The following is a 20,494-nucleotide window of genomic DNA, read 5'->3' on the forward strand; positions in this document are numbered from 1 at the left end:
GCTTGGTGACTTTGTGACTGTTGGTGGAGAGGGTGAGTGGAAGTAGAGGGAGAGGAGTTCTGGTTGTTTGTAGTAGGCTGCTGATTGTTGCCCAACTTGTAGCAGCAATCAGATTCAGTGTGCCCAACCTTCTTAAAGTGGGTGCATTTAGGCTTGCTAGACAGCCCATTCTTTGGGCGATTCGAGCCTGAGAGGTACCTGGGTGGCACTATCCCCCTTTGAGATGTGCTGTGGCACGTGTTGTAGGTTTCCCATAAATCGGCCATACGGCAGGCTTCCATAAATGTGGGGAACTGCTTGTCGTTGAGATGTGTACACAGCAAGGGCCCCAGGCACACATTGGAAAAGATCCTCCAACATGGTCTGATTGAATAGGTCCTCAAATGTAGTGCACAAAAGGGAGTTGAACCAGCGGGTACCAGACTGCGTCTTGTGACAGGCCCATTCAGTCCACGACCAGCCGACTTCCTAGGCAAGACCTTGGCACTGCTGTCTCCATTTCTCTGGGGTTATTTCGTAGCCTTTCATGATGACCCTACAAACTTTCTACCATGTTGCCTCTTTGACTCTTCTCCAGTGAGCAGAGGGCTGCTTTAGCTTTTGCTTCCATGTGCTTGGCAAGCACTAAGGTCCTCTCTGTCTCAGTGGTGTTGTAGTCTGCAAAGAGCGACTTTATTTCCTCCAACCATGCTTCTGGTTCTTCCTCAGTCCACTTGGGGACTAGGGAATTAATGCTTGAGATCAGAGCATTTGGTGCAGCAGGTGTGGCATTACAGGCTTGTTAGATAGCCATAGCTTCAGCATTTTCCCTTCGAACCTTTTCCAGCTTCAGCTCCTTTTCTTTGAGAGCTAGCTCGCTTGCCTTAAGAGCTTTCTCGCTTTCCTTGAAAGTAATTCATGCTGACTTTTCCTCTCTTGCATCTTCCAGCTACCTTTGTTCTTCAGCATGCTTCCTCTGTTCCTCTCTTTCCTTCCACTGTTCTGCTCTTTCTTCCCTCTCTTGCTTGGCCAAGTCATCCAGCTGTTCCTCGACCCACTTGGCGAGTTCATGTCCCGTTTGACCCGCCTCCTTCCCCAGATCCATGTAGGCTCTGTAATGTTCTGTTGCCATAGTTCTGGTAGGTAAGGCCATCTACATGGTTTGACTGGACGTACTTTGGAATTGAGGAAGTGTCCCTCAGATTTGAGTGACACTTTAGTGGTGTGGCACCTTTACAATAAGGTGGCACTGTGGTTGAATGTGCTGTGCAAAGTTCACACTGATGGCGCTCTGTATCTCTAGGTACAGGTGTAGCTTATGTAGTCACAAAGGACTTTTTGTCTTTGGCGGCACTATGATGCCAGTGCGCTCCTAGGAATCAATACTTGTCTTGGAATACAACTAGTTGCACAACTAAGGGGAACATGCACTCTGCCCAAGCAGAGTGTAACTGTTAAGTTGGAGAAAAAGGGAAGGTAGGAAAAAACAGATAAATAAGTAAGCGCTTCAGTTTGTGACAGTTCCTCAGAATAGTGGCACTGTGGAAAAGAAAATCAATTTTGGTTGCTTTGACCCTTGTGGGTGACTAGTTCCTAGTACCAGCTGTGCTACTTCCTTTCATGTGGAGGGAGGAAGGCTTTTATGCTTGAGTTTGGATAAAAGACCCCACTCGTGCCAGATAGTTTACAATAACTGTGGTTAATCTTAGCTTATTCTCATCTAACTGTGGGACAGAGGTGTTTCTTTTTATTCATTTTATTTTAGGTAATTACTCCTTTGTCGGCCCGTTCTTTCAATGAAGATGGTGCACGTACACTTTTGAGATGTCTCAAAGTCTTATGTAAATGGATAAAAGAAAAGTGAGTGAAAAAGGGAAATTATAAATGCACACTAGCAGGTTTCTTCTTTTTGAAATACTTCTTACTTTGGCTATGTTAGGTAATGGGTTGTCTTGCCAATATTAACGTGCCCTATTACCATTCTCATCTTACATCTTAGGCTGATAAGTATGGTTGAATTATGGGTTTCTGTTTTTTTTATATAATTCCCTGCAAAAGTGTAGTTTGTGTAGGAACTTTTTTGTTACATTTCCTAAATAAATTATTCCCAGATTAAACTCTTTTACCTGTTGCATCAAATCCTATACCTAGTTTTCCCTGTAGTTGAAGTATATATTATTTTTTTTCTAAGAGTTTAGTATGCACAGAGACAAAGTAGTTCGCCAAGTTGAGCAGACGAGGCAGATGTTGCTCGTGACCTCACAGAGGTAAACAACAAAACAGAGTTTTAAGATGGCGGCTACTGGCTTGCAGACAGCCCCTTCGCAAGGTGTCGGACGGGTCACATGACCACACAGCTTATGGGTCCAAACACAATCCCTTACTGGAAAAAGTGTGGGAGACACCGACTGGCAGAGGAGTACACAACCTCCTGCCCATCTTCGCTTTGTTATTACAATGCAAAAGAACAAAACACTCTAATTCCTCTTAAGAAATGAATGAAGCCTATGTGGGAATGCAAGTTTTAACTTGGAATACCACAAATGCAACTTATATTACGTTATAAAGATGGAAAACTGAGTTATGATTTTTTTTCTTTTTTGGCACCAAAATTAAAACCTACAGGTGTCTGCCATACTTACTACAGGCCCTTCTTGATACAAAGGAATGGACCTGTGACATCCTTACTAGCCTTATTACGTTAACTTAAAAGGCAGACTATGAAATTAACTCTGATACCGTTCATTTTCTTTATAAATGGAAAAGAAATTTGATATGATTTCACATGAGAAAAAGTAATTCTCTTCATTCTGCTCAGTCGGGGCCTTCTCTTTAGGGCTGACACGGTTGCTGTTTTGCAAGAAATCCTATGGATTTGTAAATTGTCCATCCTATCTAGAAGAGAAGTGCTAGGCACACGCCCTCCCAATACTGTCATGCAGTAGCCAACTAGTTCAAAAATTTAATATCATGCAATTAATCATTGGGCTTAATAACAAAATATATCTCGACTTGGTAACTTATCACGACCTTGACAGGTATGCGGCTCAGGCAGACGGTGTTCAAACTGGGTAAACTCTCACTTTCCTCATTATTGTAAATTGTAAATTATAACTTCCTTAGACGAAAAATAGACTATCTGGGACACACACTAAGTGAAAAAGGCATGGAAGTAAACAACTGACAGGTTGAGTCAATTAAAGAGTATCCTACACCTCGATGTAGGAAAGATATGAAATCCTTTTGGGTTTAGCAGGTTTTTACCTGAAGTATATAAAGAATTTTGCAACCATATCTGCTCCATTGACTGAGCTATTAAAGAAACACATATTCTTATGGACAGTCAAACAACATAAAGCATTTGAGGAACTGAAAGAAAGATTAACGCATTCAGCAGTACTGTACTCAGTTTTCCAGACTTTAGTAAATTCTTTTTAGCCACAGATGCAAGTTCTATTAGTAAAGGAGCATACTTAATGCAAATACATGAAAATAAATACCATGCTATAGCTTATTACAGTAGAAAACTAAAACCCACGGAAGAAAACTGCTCAGTAACAGGCAAAGAGTCTCTAGGCATAAAAGATGTTTTAAAACTCTTCAGATATATCATATTTGGGTATAAGATAACTGTCTTCACTGGTCATTCTGCTGCATTAGAAATGCTCAAGAATCCAAACTTTTCTGGACAAGAGCTAATTGGTTTATGACTGCCCAAGGTTATGACATAGAATAAAAATATGTTTCAGGGAAGACAAGGTAGCAGATGCATTATGATGGTATCCCACAATATGATAGTATTAATATGATCAATCAAGAAGCAAAGTCAAGTGAACCTATAAGTAATGTATTCACCATGCATTATACAGAAGAGCTATTCAAGGCAAACTTTCTAAGGGAACAAGACAGTGATGAAGAGTTAAAGGTCTACAAATTTCTGGAAAATGGAAGGAAATTTGATTCATTAGAATTAAGTTAATTGGTTGTCCCATTGATGAGTTGAACTTAATAATAATGTCCTAATTTGTATGTGTCAAGAACTTGACCCATTTAGATAATTTCAAGGCTTTTGTAAAAAACTAGTAACTAAGAACCAAAGAAGGGAAGAGATGAGACAGACTAGTAAAAGGATCCTTTCATTGAAAGGACTTTAAAAAGGTGTTATCCCTTTAACGTTTTGAAGCCCTATTTACAAAAACGTCTCCCGTATGATGGCGTTCGGTGAGTTAGTGCCGAAGCGTAAAAGTTTTTTTCAAAAAAATCACAGCACGCTTAGTTTTTAAGATTCAGAGTTCATTTTTGGCTCATTTTTTTTGTCATTGCCTGAAGTTTAGTATGCAACCATCAGAAATGAAAATAAATATCATTATCATATATAAATATTGGAATATATGACAAAAAAAAAAACTCGTATATAATTGTATACAAATCGCGCTGCAAGCAAACAGTTAAAGCTAATGACTTAAATTTTTTAGTTGTATTGTACACTAAATTGCGATGATTTTAGTATATAACAAATTTTAAAATGATCAAAGCAACACAGAGAAAATATTATCACAAAATGATGCATGAATTCGTAACGGATGGACGTAAAATTTTTTTTTTTTTTTTTTTTTAAATTCACCATAAATCGAAATATTGTGCTAGAGACTTCCCGTTTGTTGAAAAATGAAGCTAATTGATTGAATATTACTAGACTGTAAGTGTTTTAGCGTACAATTGCAGTTTCCACCATTTCGGTCGAGTTAAGTTGACCGAAAAGTCGAAATTTTTCTATTTATCGTGATTTATATGAAAATATTTCAAAACGGATAAAAGCTACAACCATGAGTTATTTTTGTTGTATTGTAAATGAAATTGCGCACATTTTCATATATAAAACTTTATGTAACGACTAATATAAAACGGTGCAAATATTACGACAACGAGACGAAAGAATTTCTGAGATGTTGGCCGAGTTACCACAAGAGATGTAAGGAAAATGTTTTTTTCAAAAATTCACCATAAATCGAAATATTGTGCTAGAGACTTCCAATTTATTGCAAAATGAAGGTAAACGATTGAATATTACTAAAATGTAAGAGTTTTAGCTTACAATTGGGGTTTTTTACCATTTCGGTCGAGTTAAAGTTGACTGAAGTTGAAATTTTGGCAGTTATCGTGATTTATGTGAAAATATTTCAAAACTGATAAAAGCTACAATCATGAGCTAATTTCTGTTGTATTCTACATGAAATTGCACACATTTTCATATATAAAAGTTTATGTAACGACTAATGTAAAACGATGCAAACATTACGACAACATAACGAAAGAATTTCTGAGATGTTCAGCAGAGTTACCGCGCGCAGACGTAAGGAAAAATTTTTTTTTCAAAAATTCACCATAAATCGAAATATTGTGCTAGAGACTTCCAGTTTGTTGCAAAATGAAGGTAAATGATTGAATATTACTAGAATGCAAGAGTTTTAGCTTATAATTGCGTTTTTTTACCATTTCGGTCGAGTTAAATTTGACTGAAGGTTGAAATTTTGGCAGTTATCGTGATTTATATGAAAATATTTCAAAACTGATAAAAGCTACAACCATGAGTTATTTTCTGTTGTATTCTACATGAAATTGCACACATTTTCATATATAAAACTTTATGTAACGACTAATATAAAACAGTGCAAACGTGACGAAAGAATTTCTGGCGCTGACGTAAGGAAAAAGTTTTTTTTCAAAAATTCACCATAAATTGAAATTATTGTGCTAGAGACTTCCAATTTGTTGCAAAATGAAGGTAAATGATTGAATATTACTAGAATGTAAGAGTTTTAGCTTACAATTGCGTTTTTACCATTTCGGTCAAGTCAAAAGTTGACCAAGGTTGAAATTTGGCAGTTATCGTGATTTATATGAAAATATTTCAAAACTGATAAAAGCTACAACCATGAGTTATTTTCTGTTGTATTGTACATGAAATTGCAGACATTTTCATATATAAAACTTTATGTAACGGCTAATATAGAACAGTGCAAAAATTACGACAAAATGACGAAGGAATTTCTGAAATTTTCGGTCGAGTTACAGCGGCGTAAGAAAAATTTTTTTTCAAAAATTCACCATAAATCGAAATATTGTGCTAGAGACTTCCAATTTGTTGCAAAATGAAGGTACATGATTGAATATTACTAGAATGTAAGAGTTTTAGCTTACAATTGCGTTTTTCGACCATTTCCGGTCGAGTCAAAGTTGACCAAAGGTTGAAATTTTTGTAGTGGGCGTTTGCTACGTCCACTCGGCATTCAACAGACAATTTTAGTCGACGTTTGCTACGTCCAACAGGCTTTTAAGGGTTAATAAATGGGGTTTGAACCCGAAGGGAAATGAAAACCCTATTTTTAGTCTGGGAGCTGCGAGAGCCTCGTGCAGTTACGTCTGCCTTAGGCAGCACCCCGGCTAAATCCCTTATCAGAGAACTTACAGCACAGGGTTGGCACGTATTCATTCCGGTTAATGGAAGCTTGTCACTATTGTGATGGGATATCAGGTCTCGTGGGGGGGGGGTCTGCACTTTGACCCCTATCCGCCGCATTAATGAATCAATTCATGACTAAACATCTCCACTGGTTACACCTTTCCATTTGCGCTTCCATGGCTAGTTCGAATGAATCGGGTCAAAACGCTACTACGCATCTACTGCGCATGCGCATGTTGCCAACCCAATGTAGGAATAGCTGCGCCTCCCTAAAAGGTTATACTCCCTGCAAATGAAGGGGTGGGCATAACCCAATATACTTAATGCTAACTGGGAGGGTCTGAGGCTCTCGCGGCTCCCAGACTAAAAATAGGGTTTTCATTTCCCTTCGGGTTCAAACCCCGTTTTTTAGTCAAAGGGAGCCGCGAGAGCCTAATGCAGGTGTACCAGAGAACATTTTAAAAGAGGCTTTTTGTATATTTATAAAGCTGTCAAATATCAAGGGAGGATGGACTTTTAGCCACTATCCCTAACCAAAAAAGCTCTTTCGCTTCCCTTGGGTTCAAACCGAAATCTAAAATCCTTTCCCTTTACGGCTGTAACAGCCCACCCTTTAAGCTGTCTCCGAAGAGACTGTGAAGAGCAAAAGAAATATACTATAATAGGAAAAAATAACCTACCTGTTTTTAAAACACTCACTCACTTTAAAGGAATTCACCTTCCGGGCGTTCTTATCTCTTGCCTACGACTTTGCAGAGGGATATGCACGCAGTTCGAACACCTCGCATATGTTTAACATAGTGTTTGACAAACTCTCCATGCCCAGACCACCCCGTGTACTTGGATACGTCCTCCATACTAAAGTTACCGAAAAAGGCAAGTGAGGCTGCGTACTTACGGAGGTCATGTGACTTTGGGTCTGATCCTGGGCATAGACCTACAATTAACTTACAAATGCTGGTGCTGAGGCTTTCTCGGCAAAGTGGGGTGCTTTTGTTTGGTACCAAAAAGAGGGGCCCTTGCGTGATATGGTTGATGCGATCAAGGTACTTTTTCACTGTGGCCACTGGACACAGCTTCGGATTAGAGGGCAAAGAAGGGATAACTATGGGTTTCCGTCTATGAAACGGATTCTCATTTTTAGCAAAAAAATCTCCGAATGAAAAGGTTACTTTATTCTTTCCGAAATAACAAAACTGATCTCCACTTTTTAGCGCATGGATCTCCGCTGATCTGGCTCCCATCGCCAGGCCCACTAAAAACGTTTTTTCTAACAAAAATTTCATATTATTGTCTGAACGTCTGTTCAGAGCAGCTAGGACTATACTGTATCTAGATCCCATGGTAATTCACATGGTTGTTCACTCGGCCTGCGGAGAGCCATTGATTTCATCATCACTTCAAACACTTCTGAATGCACCTCTACTCCGAATCCGTACCTTAAAGGAACCGCAAGGGCCGCCTTGTGATTTTTAATAGTGGAGGGAGCCAACTTTTTTACGTCAAATACAAACACAAAGAACTCCCTCACGAAGTTATTATCAATGGTAGTTGGTTTATGGTCCCTAACAAATGAGACAAATTTGTTTCACACTGACTGATACTGTTTGGTAGGTTTCCTCTTAATATTAGTGATTAAGAATTCCCTGACTTCAGGTGACCATTCCATGAAGCACAGGGATCTGAGAAAGTCCACACGAGAAGGCTTTTCGTCAGAAAGGAGGAGGCGTAGACAGTTATCCCTTGAACCTGCTGGGAAAGAATAGGAAGATGTAGTGGCTTGTGATGAAAAGTCAGCTTCTGTAGGGTTGGAAACCAAGGGCTGTTCAGCCACATTGGAGCAATCACTACTCCCCTCCCCTTGAACTCCTTGAGGAGTTGTACTACTTTCATTAATAGATTCATTGGGGGAAACAGATAAATGTTCCCCAGCAGGTTCCAGTCCAGGGAAAGCGCGTCTCTGGCCACTGCTCGAAGGTCGTGATAGGGGGTGACAAAATTCGGTAATTTGTGATTGTCACGTGTTGCGAACAGATCTACCTGAAGATATGGGTGATCTTGGAGGATCCAGCTGAATGACCGGCTGTCCAATTCCCACTCCCCTTCCTGGGCCTTGAATCTGGAGAGGGAGTCCGCTAGGACATTCTGAGCTCCCGCAAGGTGGGATGCTGACAGAGTCCATTTCTTCACCTGAGCTAATCTCATGATCCCCAGCACTATATGATTCAATGGCTTTGAGCTTGATCCCCCATGCTTCAAGCATTGTACCACTGGCTTGTTGTCTATGAGCACCTGAATGTGAGATCCCCTCTTGGGTTTCAGTCCCTTGTGTGACAGGAGCACTGCCATCATTTCTTTGATATTGATATGGCAAGATTTGAGGGCTCCCGTATGTGGAAAATTGCAATATTTCAAAAGTTGCATGGGGAGAACAGATAAGGTAGTACCTTTAGGAAAATATCCCATTCCACAAACTCCATTTCAGAGAGTAGCCATAAATCTCGTCCCTAACCTTCACATCACAAGTAAAGGGAATCGAAATTACTATACAGTAGTGTGTATTGACACACTAGATATACACAGCCGATACCGATAACAGGTAAGGGAGCTAAAGACTGTGCAGTTGCTCTTTTGACCAAATATTTTGCAGATACTCTGCCCCACAACTAATAATGTCTGATAATGGCATAGAGTTCAATAACTCACTAGTTCAAGAAATATGTGATGCATTCAGAGTTGAAAAGGTAACAATACAGTCATACCATCCAACTAGTAATAGTTTAGTAGAAAGGAATTACAAAAGGGTTCTGGATGCAAGAAGGCATACAGTAGGACAGGATCCTGAATGGGATGTCGGTTTACCTTTAGTAGCCCAGTTGTCATTCAGTGCTAGATATCACCCACCCACAAAAGCTTGAATGGTATATGAACCAAGACTACCATATGCATGGCTGAATCAGCTGGTAATGTCTGTTTATTCTAGAGACATTATGAAGGTAAGAATTAGTAATTTCAAAAATCCATGAACAATTACAGGCCGTCCCCGAGTTACAACAGTCTCAACTTCAGTCGATCCGATCTTACAACGCTTTTCAAAAATATTCATAAAAATTCATCTCCAACTTAAGACAGAAATCTGAAGTTGAGGCATTTCCAAAGTTAAGGCAACATTGGGCTGGGTACTAGTTTCTGAGCTCCCTCATGTAGATGATTAAGTTCCAACTTAAGTTGCCACCTCAGAACGGACTGTTGTAAGGTACATAAGAATCTGGAAGAAGCCCAAAAGATCATGGTAGACATTATCAAGAAGGACTAAAGCCATTAGATTATAACATAGGAGACGAAGTATACATAAGGAAAGAACTAAGAAATGGTATCAACTCTAAATTAGCCACCAAATTCACAGAACCACTCAGAATCATAGAAGTTAATGCTTACTAGACAGGCATGATCATATAAGGAACTATAACAGGTTGTGAGCGAATGCCGGGCTACCTTATGAGTATTGCATGCCATACGTTTGGATGAATTTAGAGGGAAAAATGTCTGTATCACCCCCAAGGGCCATAAATGACTTGATGACATTTGGCAACTGTAGTAGTTAACTAAGGGAGAGATTTCAAGGGGGTTATGTACTGCCTCTTTGTAGCCGCAGAATGTCTTTTCATTTATTTACTTATAAATATACCCAGGGAATGCTCTTGGTTTTAGTTCTTATCTTTTATGATAATATGTCAGCTATACAGGCAGTCCCCAGTTAACGGCGGGTTCGGTTAATGGTGACCCGGTTTTATGGCGCTTGTCTAGCTACGAAAATTGGTAATTTTCGACGCCGGAAATCTCCAAATTTCACTTATCAGTGCCAGTAATTGGGTATTGGTGCCGATACATACTTAATAGAAGTGCCGATAACCGAAAATCAGAGCTTTTGGGTTATCATCACAGCCTCAGAATGGACCCCCCTGCCAATAACCAGGGACTGCCTGTAATTGTAATTTTGCAAAGGAAAGTGCAAAGAAATATTGTTAAAAAACATGTATACTCCACAAAAAGGTACTGCATCTCCCCATCTCAATAAATCTCATAACTATTTCACAATAAACATACTCAGAATTTATTACTGATTTTAGTTCTTATCTGTTATGATATTGTCGGAGCTGTAATTATAATTTTATAAACTAAAATAAATTACAGGCAGTCCCCTCTAAAAATACTTAAAACTGCCTATTTAGATAGTTCAAACACCAAAGTCCCACTTCTAAAAATGCTTATAACTGTGTATTTTAATGGTTCAAACACCAAATATACCTTAAATTATCATCCTAAATTTAATATTTCAAAGTCATCTTACAATATTAGCCTTAAAAATATATAGGTATATGTGGTTTATGGCTACGTACTACTGGATCACTTTAAGTCTTAGCAGAGAACTATGTGAGGGTATGGCATCATGTTCTGCGCAACTGTGCATTTGATTGAATTTTTTGTGTTTTGTAAAATGATTTTCAAATTATATTACAGTACAGCAAAGTGTTTTAGGGTGAGTTTAGAGCATATCGAAAATACATGGGTAGTTTGTATGACGATGTAACTACTGTTAGTACATATCATACAGTATGTATGTATGATCAAAATGGTAGGTTTGCTTACGTCATGGCGATCTGCGTATGTATTTTTGTGTTAGCATTTCGTGAATGAGTACATATATTATAAAAAAAAAATTATTTACTTTACTGATTACAGTACCGTACTGTAATATTAAGGGATTTTGACGAAGGAAAAATCTATTTCTGGATCGGGTCCCGTGTCAGCCGATGAAAAAGTCCATTCAGCACTTATTTCTAGGTAATTCCGTTGCTAGATACCAGAGAAAGCTAAATGAAATGCTGAGTTACTACCCCAGAGCGAGCTCCATCAGATGGAGTCGTGTATGGAAAAGGGTGAACTACAAAACACGGAACCTTATCCTATAGAGATCCCAAGGTCAAAAGTCCCACAGGAGGTGCCGTTACAAACCCATGTACCACCCGTGGACAGCACACAAAAACACTGCTAGCCGCATTCCATGAAAGCAACACCCCACTAGAATGATGTTTACTATGGGAGGGACATGACACATGATGGAGGTGGGTCATCGGGTGACACGGTCCCCTCTCCAGAAATAGATTTTCCTTCGTCAAAATCCCTTTTCTGGATCGGGTCCCGTGTCAGCCGATGAAAAATTAACAGAGAAATAAACATAATTCTTAAACTAAAAGATAAAAATTTAAGGGGAACAGAAGACCGAAGGTCCAAAAAGAAACTTTTTAATCACTAGTAACAATAACAATAATGTACAAAAGAAACTGATGTTAGCTTAAGATTAACATGACAATGTGAAAAAAAATAAATACATAAACAAATAACTATACAATATTGAAAACCTTATAACTTAAATGTGGCATTTAGACAAATACATGGATAACACAGCCAGGTGAGAAGTCAAGGCAAGCCTGACTGAAATGACCGTAAGGGGATAACTGAGGCAGTGGAGGAGGAAATGACTAGGAATCAGAAAGGGAACCAGAGGGAGGGACAACGTTCCCTGCCGCGACTGCTGAGAATTTAAGAGCTTCTAAGGATTTCAAATAGTGACGTTTGAAAACCAAGGGTGACTTCCAACCGGTGTACCTGGTAAGATCCGTGAAATTCATGTAATGAAAGTAATTATTGGAGGTGGCCACAGCTCTAATATCATGAACTTTGGGACTGAGTCAGGGTTAGCCTGCTTGATAAAGTAAAGGATCTGTTGTCTAATAGCAGACATAGAAAGATTACCCCCTCCTTCCCTGATAAAGAGAGGCCCAGAAGAGATGTGAGAGGACCTGTCTAAATAAGCCCTCAAAGTATGAACTGGACACAGGGACAGGTCTAGAGGCAGAGGAAGAATTTTCCAAGGCGACCACCTATGCGGATCTTCATTTTTGGCCAGGAAGGTAGGGTGAGGAATCAGCAAAACCTCCCCTGATGGAAGGAAGTCGACGTGGTTGGGTTCCCTAGAGAGTGCAGACAGCTCCAAATTCTAGCACCGAAGCCAGGCTAACTAAAAACAACGTTTTCCTCAACAAGGAAAGGTAGGGGCAGGATTGATTATCGATATCTGAGGCTAACTTCAACACGTCATTTAGAAACCAGGAAACCGTATGTGGACGGATTACTGGCCTCAGACGTGCACATGCTTTAGGGATGGAAGAAAAGTAAGGGTCTGTGAGGTCAATTTTGAAACCATACAAGAACACTTTACGTAGAGCCGACTTGACTGTAGTAACAGTACTAGCGGCTAAACCCTTCTCAAACAGTGATCTAAAAAAGGAGACCGCTAAATTAATGGTCATTACTGTAGCCTCAGATTCTCTTAAAAAGAGTGCTAGTTTCTTAATTGCTGAGTCGTACTGACGAAGAGTGGAGGCCCGCTTATCTGATTCTAAGAACATGGTATTGACAGGATCAACGTTAGCATCCCTTTGAGCCAAAACTTCATAAAGTCCACAAAGCCAGGGCATTTTGGATTTTTGAGGAAGCTGACACAGTCTGAGTTTGTACTACTTGTGTTAGTTTCGGACTGGGGATTCGGATGTGGCGAAGTTTCAGTTCTAGTAGAAGAGGAAACCAGCTGCTCTTTGGCCAGTAGGAGCCACTAGAGCTACTTGACCCTTGAACGTCCTCAGTTTGTGGAGGACTTTCAACAACAAATTCACTGGAGGGAACAGATAGATCACCTAAACACAGAAAAATACAGTAGTCAGTATATGCTGTAAAGTGTATTTTATTGTCTTTTGAAAAATGTTCGTCCCAAGCATCAACAGTGATAAGTATTCTTGTGTTTGTGCAGTACATGTTACAATGATTTACTAATTTTCAAATATTAATAATTTAAACATTAATATGTTACCTCTTTCACAGAATCCATTTATACTATATTATTATTTTGATCTGTTAACATCGTAATATGTAAAAAAAAAAAAAAATCCCACATTTGTAATGTTTACGGCCTGACAATCACCTGTGTGAGGGTCATTACTACTGAAAGAATTAGGAAAATAATTTTTTAATTGCTAAAAGAAACAAATTTATTAATGGAATTTTTAATTTTGTACATAGAAGTTTAGATTCAGTAATTCATATTTCATTGAGAGAGAGAGAGAGAGAGAGAGAGAGAGAGAGAGAGAGAGAGAGAGAGAGAGAGAGAGAGAGAGAGAGAGAGAGAGAAAACTGACATTTATTACAAATAAAGTCTCAGCACAGCAGCTGGTGATAAGCCTTGACTTGACAAGCTAGGGAGGAAGAAGATATGTATACTGTACTGTGTGAGAGAGAGAAGTTAAAGTTAAGTATACCTTCCACTGAACTGATTGACAGCTCTCCTAGGGCTGGCCCAAAGGATGAGACTTATTTTACGTGACTAAGGACCAATTGGTTACCTAGCAACGGGACCTACAGCTTACAGTGGAATCCGAACCAAATTATACCGAGAAATGAATTTCTATCACCAGAAATAAATTCCTCAAAGAGAGAGAGAGAGAGAGAGAGAGAGAGAGAGAGAGTTTATGTACATTGGTAAGCTGTTTTGTTTTTTGTCATTTTGTGGGGTTTTAATTTAGCATATTATTGATATTTTGCTGTTTACATTAATATTAATATTTGAAAATTGCTTAAATCTTTTTTTATCATAAACAATGTATTTAGTCATAAAAATAAAATGAAAATACAGTAATCAGTGAATATTCCTCTATAAAAAAATTTGCGAATTAGTGAATTTCTGCGATATATTTGGAGATAAGCTCCACTGAAAAACCAGCAATTAACTGAACCAGCAATTGCTGATTTGCGATGTAGCGGATACCCACTGTAATCTAAGGAACAGAAAGTTACGTTTCAGTACAGTTTACCCCCGGTAAAGTTGGAACCCCCTCTGAAAATGCTTTAACTGCCTATTTTAATAGTTCAGACACCAAATATACCTTAAATTATTATCCTAAAACACTTCAATTTATTTTCAATGTCCTCTTACAACATTGCTGAACCCTAAAAAATATATGGCTTACGGCTAACTCTCCTACAACTGTTACCGTACCCCAAAAATATATGGCTTACGGCTAACTTTCCTACAACTGTTACTATACTCTTACCAAGGCAAAAACTAATCGAGGTAACCATATATGTATTCAGGCATGCACATTTTCTTTCATACAGTATTCAAGCCTTACCTTTTAATTTTAATGCACTGTACCTATATACAGTGAACCCTCGCTACTTCGCGGTTCGACTATCGCGGATTCACGACTTCGCGGATTTTTTCCATTACGTATGTATATTATAAGAGAAAATATATAGCCGATTTTCCGGAAATTTCAAAAATAGTCGCGATATATGAAGACCCAAATATTTCATTAATTCCATTAATAATTATTAATATCTGCTAGTACTGTTGGTTCATTTCATTATGACATATAATTCAGTACAAAATGAAATTAAACAAAAAGATGCTTCACTGCATCGCGGATTTTTCAGAAATATTCATCGAAAAATTAAAATTAAAAAGTACCGCCATATCAGCAGCCATATTGCGGAAAACAGCGATGTTTCATCATGTTACGTGAAAAGAACGGCTTGCGAGACCGACGCGCAAGGACTGGAAGCTTCGTATTTACCCACAGGCACTCGGACAAGGCACGTGAGTGGTACATAAGAGAATATCTTATCACTGTTGATGTTTCATCTTAAATCACTGTAAAAATAATTAAAATCTGAATTTCATACGTAAGCAACTCAAGGATACTGTATACAGTCTCGTCCCAAGCTACTGTGCTGTACAGTACACACCATTTCTCTCTCTCTCTCTCTCTCTCTCTCTCTCTCTCTCTCTCTCTCTCTCTCTCTCTCTCAATGAAATATGAATTACTGTATCATAAACTTTTATGTACAGAATTAAAAATAATTTCATTGATAAATTTGTTTCTTTTAGCAACTAAAAAATTATTTTCCTAATTCTTTCGTTAGTAGTGAGCAGCTTCAGTCAGCTGATTCTCAGAACGTAAACATTACAAATATGGGACGATCTTTTTTTTATGCATATTACTGTGATAGGAGATCAAAATAGTAATACAGGCACTTGGACAAGGCACGTGAGTGGTACATAAGAGAATATCTTATCACTGTTGATGTTTCATCTTAAATCACTGTAAAAATAATTAAAATCCGAATTTCATACGTAAGCAACTCAAGGATACTGTATACTCTCTCATCACCAGCTTGTCAAGACTTAGTCTCGTCCCAAGCTACTGTGCTGTACAGTACACACCATTTCTCTCTCTCTCTCTCTCTCTCTCTCTCTCTCTCTCTCTCTCTCTCTCTCTCTCTCTCTCTCTCTCTCTCTCAGTGAAATATGAATTACTGTATCATAAACTTTTATGTACAGAATTTAAAATAATTTCATTGATAAATTTGTTTCTTTTAGCAACTAAAAAATTATTTTCCTAATTCTTTCGTTAGTAGTGAGCAGCTTCAGTCAGCTGATTCTCAGAACGTAAACATTACAAATATGGGACGATCTTTTTTTTATGCATATTACTGTGATAGGAGATCAAAATAGTAATACAGTGTTTAAGTGCATAGGAAGTGTTTATAACAGTGTGGGAAAGGCTATAAAGCCTTTAAATATATACCATGTATATACAGTATGTGCCTCCCTAGGGAGGGGCCAATGCTACTTCGCGGAATTTCACTTATCGCGGAGGGTTCTGGCCCCCATTATCCGCGATAGATGAGGGATCACTGTATAGTATTTAAATATGCTTTGAAAAAATAAATTAAATAATGAGAAATTTTGAGATTACATAAGTCATATGGGTACTCACCAGTAATGAAAGTTAATTGAAGATGACAATGAATTACCCGGACAGTCTGATGAATGACGATGGAGATATGACTGCACAGCAAAGCAGAGAAGTTACATCTCTGGGGTACCTCTTCTCCTTCTTCAGGCACTTCTTCATGGGTTTTGGGATGCTTTGGAGGGTCCCTTTTCATCTGCTGCCTTATGCTGGTGAGGACATTCTTATAGGGTGCCATGCATGCGGAATTTTTGAACTTTATGGAGCATTCCATATAAGGATCCCATACTAAAGTCGACTCCTGCACCTCCTTGATCATCCTCTCAAGTCGAGACAGATCTTCCCATAAAAGTGGCCTCTCTTCTTCCTGGCTGGAAGATTTCATCAGCTCTTCCAAGTCCTGGTCCGTCAAAGGGTCAGAGTGATCATCAGTGAGGGTGCCGACCTCATCCTTGGTGATGTCATCGAAGCCTTCTCCACAAAGCATCCTTGCCAGTCGGACTGCCTTGTCAATGGCCGAATGTTGAATTTCTTCAGAAGAGAAGCCCTTATAGTCATGAACGCACTCTGGCCACAATTTCTTCCAGCACACATAAGGGTCTTCTTCATATCTTTCAAAGATTGGTTGATGACAGTCAGGCATGGCAATCTTGAATTTACGCCAATAGTTCTTTAGTGTGAATTCACTGTCAGTGCCCATTTCATTCACAAGGTTCAAGAGGGAGTTCTGGGGGTAGAGTCCCTTGAAGGCACAGATCACGCCCTTGTTCATAGGCTAGGGGAGGGAGATGGTGTTGGCAGGGAGGAACTTGAGCTGGACTCCCTGGTAATTAGGATCAAGAAGGTGGCCACCAGCACTACCCATAATCAACAACACCATGAACTCCATGCATAAATCGTTGAGGTAATCCTTAATTTGATGGATGAAGCTCTGCTTGAGCTGGTTAGATCTAAGGACTTTGGTGATCCAGGCCTTGGGATTGTGCAGCCAAAACACTGGCAGCACGTGATTGTTCTTATTCTTGAGGGGCCTGGGGTTTGCAGCCTTGTAAATGAGGCCTGGTTTTATTATGAAGCCAGCCACATTGCCACACAGGATGAGGGTAACCCTACCCTTCAGCCTTGAACCTGGGGGCTCTAGCTTTGCCCTCCATGAGGTACAACCGGGAAGGCATCATCTTCCAGAAAAGGCCAGTCTCATCCATATTGAATGCCTGCAGGGGATGGTAGCCCTTGTCCCTGATGATTTTCTTGAAGGTCTTCGGATATATCGCAGCTGCTTCCTTGTCTGCTGATGCTGCTTCCCTGTGCAAAGAAACGCACTTTGGTTGGAACTGCCCCTGAAAACGGTGGAACCACCCCTTACTGGCCCTAAAACCTTGAGGAACTCATGATGGTCCTGCTTTTTCCTCCTCCTCCTCCTTCTCTTCTTCAGTGGGTTCATTGAAGCCTAAGAAGTCTGCTTCCTGTATGTCGCCACCTACTGAAACAGTCGAGAACTGCTGGTAGAGTTGTTGTGCCCTCTCACAAATGATGGTGTCTAGGTGGATGTTATTCTTACAGCAGTACATGATCCAAAATGCCAAGGCTGTGACTCCATCCTCATAATGTTCTTATCACACACAGTGGAAACCTTCTTGGCTCTACCATAGAAGTTAACTCTCACTATCTTCCTTATCTCCGGATGTACTCGCATTCACACCATAATGGTGGGCTACTGCGGTGTAACTATTCCCTTCCTTCAGCATATCCAGAAGTTTTACCTTCTGGAATGCCATAACCTTCCTCTGGCACTTAGACTCCTTGCCGGAAGCCTTCTGAGGAGCAGGGCATTTAAGAGGCATCTGTGAAGAAAGACTTGGAAGGTACACAGATACAGTACACAGAGAAACACTCAAAAAGTAGAGGATATACTTTGAAGTGGCAGAGACTGGGCTCCTGCAGTACATACATATACATCTCCACGAGAGAAGGTCTTGGGGGTTACACAGCCAATCAGCGCCAAGTAAATGAATGATGCTTCTGAGTTGGCTGCTTTGCAAATGCCAGCCAATAGCGTGTCAAGTAGCATTGTGCCTAGGCATTTCAGCTTCCCCGTACGTATGCATTTTTCTTTCGCGAGCTCTGTGTTTGGAATTTCCCTGGATGGTTTTTGGGGCAAACATTTATGAAAATTAAAAAAAGATTATTGATATTTTGCGGAGTTCACGTTAATATTAATATCTGAAAACCAGTAAATCATTTTTTATTAAAAATGTATTTAATCTTGAACATACAGTAAAATGAAAGTATTATAGAATCATGTTAAAATCATGTTAAAACAGCAAAATATCAATAAAATGTACAGTATGTGCAGTACACAATGCGCTGTACCCTGTACTGTATAAGATGCACATTTGACCCAGCATCTCTGTCCAGCTGCCCAGTTCACCACGTATGCCTCTACTGTTTGCATGTTCTGTACAGGATTTGGAAGAGCTGACAAAGTCTGCAAGTGAGGAAGAAGACATGCCAGGTTCAGGGGACGAGCAGGAGGATGAGGGCCTCTCTTTGGAATGTCTGTTCTGACCTATGAGTATGGCCAAGGAGCTGAGGGAGTAGGCCAATGCATGGGATCCTAATATGCAACACACTCCATAGACTTCCCTTGATGGGATTTTGAGGCCTTATTATAACCTTATCGGTATGAAGCAGCAGCAACAGCAGCTGCCTGTCACCATGAAGAAGACCCTCCAAAGCCTCCCCAAGCCCTGAAGAAGTGCAATTGGGGGACAAAGTGCCTGAAGAAGTGGAAGAGGCAGCCCCCAAGCAGATGTAATTCCTCTGCTTTGCTGTGTAGTCATATTTTCAATGCCATTCATTGGACTGCACATCATCTTCAGTCAACATTCATCACTAGTGATGAAACTCTACAACTTTCAGCACCGATATGCACCGATTTCCTCGTATCGGTGCCAATACATACCTAACAGAGGCGCTGATCTCCGGTAATTGACGCAGATACCCGGTTGTCAGCACTGATAAGCGCTGAAAATTGCCAAGTTTCGGTTATTGGCGATTTTCAGTTACCATCATGCCATCAGAACGGAACCCCATTGATAACCGGAACTGCCTCTACAGTATTTAGTCACGATAATAAAATGAAAATACAGTAATTAGTGAATACTGTAATGCAAATCATGGTTTTTTCATAAAAAATGTATATTTAGTCACGAAGATAAAATGAAAATACTGTACAATAATTGTGAATATTGCTCTATGAAAAAATCTGCAAATTAGTGAATTTTGTGCAATACATTTGGAGATATGTTTCACAGGAAAATCCGCGGGTAAGTGAAGCTGCGAATGCTGAACTGCGGTATGGGGTCGGGTGTCAACTGTATTCCTGTAGGAACCAAAAGCAGATTTTTAAACTAATAACCTTTTATCATATATCTTGCCTCCACCCCACTTTGTCCCTGATGCCAAAGGGAAAAGAGCTTGGTGAGTTGGTATTCCCTGACCACCCCCTTAAACACCAATTAACTACCTTGTTACCAAGTGGGCTTGGTAAATGATTGGTTCCAGCTCACACTGGGGAATAATCCTACATTACAGAATTTGTTAACGCTCTGTGTATGGAATGGTTTCTTAGGGTTTTCATATGCATGAAAAGGTATAAGATCTTCCATTACCAATATAGATATCAAATTAACTGATGCTGTGTATGAACTGAATGTACTTTATTAGTTAACAGTGTAGGAATTTTATGTTATTTAAATCATGACACTGCAGGTAAACTTTACCATCCGTGTATTTCTTTGTAAAATCTCAATTACTTTTGGTATACTGTACAGCTATTATTGCTCCCCATGTAGACTCAATGAAGTTGAATGCCACTTTCAGTTATCATTGAAGAGGCTGCTGAGATTTTGGAAGCCCATGTCATCGCAGCACTCACTGCAAAGTGTCAGCATCTCATAATGATTGGTATGTATGTCTGTGCATAAAAAAAAAAAGAGAACTACAGACCTTTTACATAATTTTCAGTTGGTTTCATTATATACACCTTTTTGAGATATTGTTTGTTAACATTGTTTAGTTTACATAGGTATAACATCTTAATTCTCAATTATCTTGTAAAAATATTCCATCTCACAAGAAAGTACTGTCTCTTGTAAATCTAAATCCAATTCCAAAG

The 20,494-nt window shown here is 39.4% G+C and overlaps 1 protein-coding gene across 3 annotated transcripts in view; it reads left to right on the forward strand.

Moving 5' to 3' along the window:
- LOC136826576 (NFX1-type zinc finger-containing protein 1-like) overlaps positions 1–20,494 on the forward strand; it is a 321,939-nt gene that overhangs the window by 136,531 nt on the left and 164,914 nt on the right. For all 3 annotated transcript variants that reach the window (XM_067083776.1, XM_067083778.1, XM_067083777.1), the window contains exon 3: positions 20,200–20,283. In XM_067083776.1, coding sequence (XP_066939877.1) covers positions 20,200–20,283 — 84 coding nt within the window. The remainder of the gene's footprint in view (positions 1–20,199; positions 20,284–20,494) is intronic.

The sequence above is a fragment of the Macrobrachium rosenbergii genome, chromosome 41 (genome assembly GCF_040412425.1).
Source record: "Macrobrachium rosenbergii isolate ZJJX-2024 chromosome 41, ASM4041242v1, whole genome shotgun sequence".
Taxonomy (NCBI): Eukaryota; Metazoa; Arthropoda; class Malacostraca; order Decapoda; family Palaemonidae; genus Macrobrachium; species Macrobrachium rosenbergii.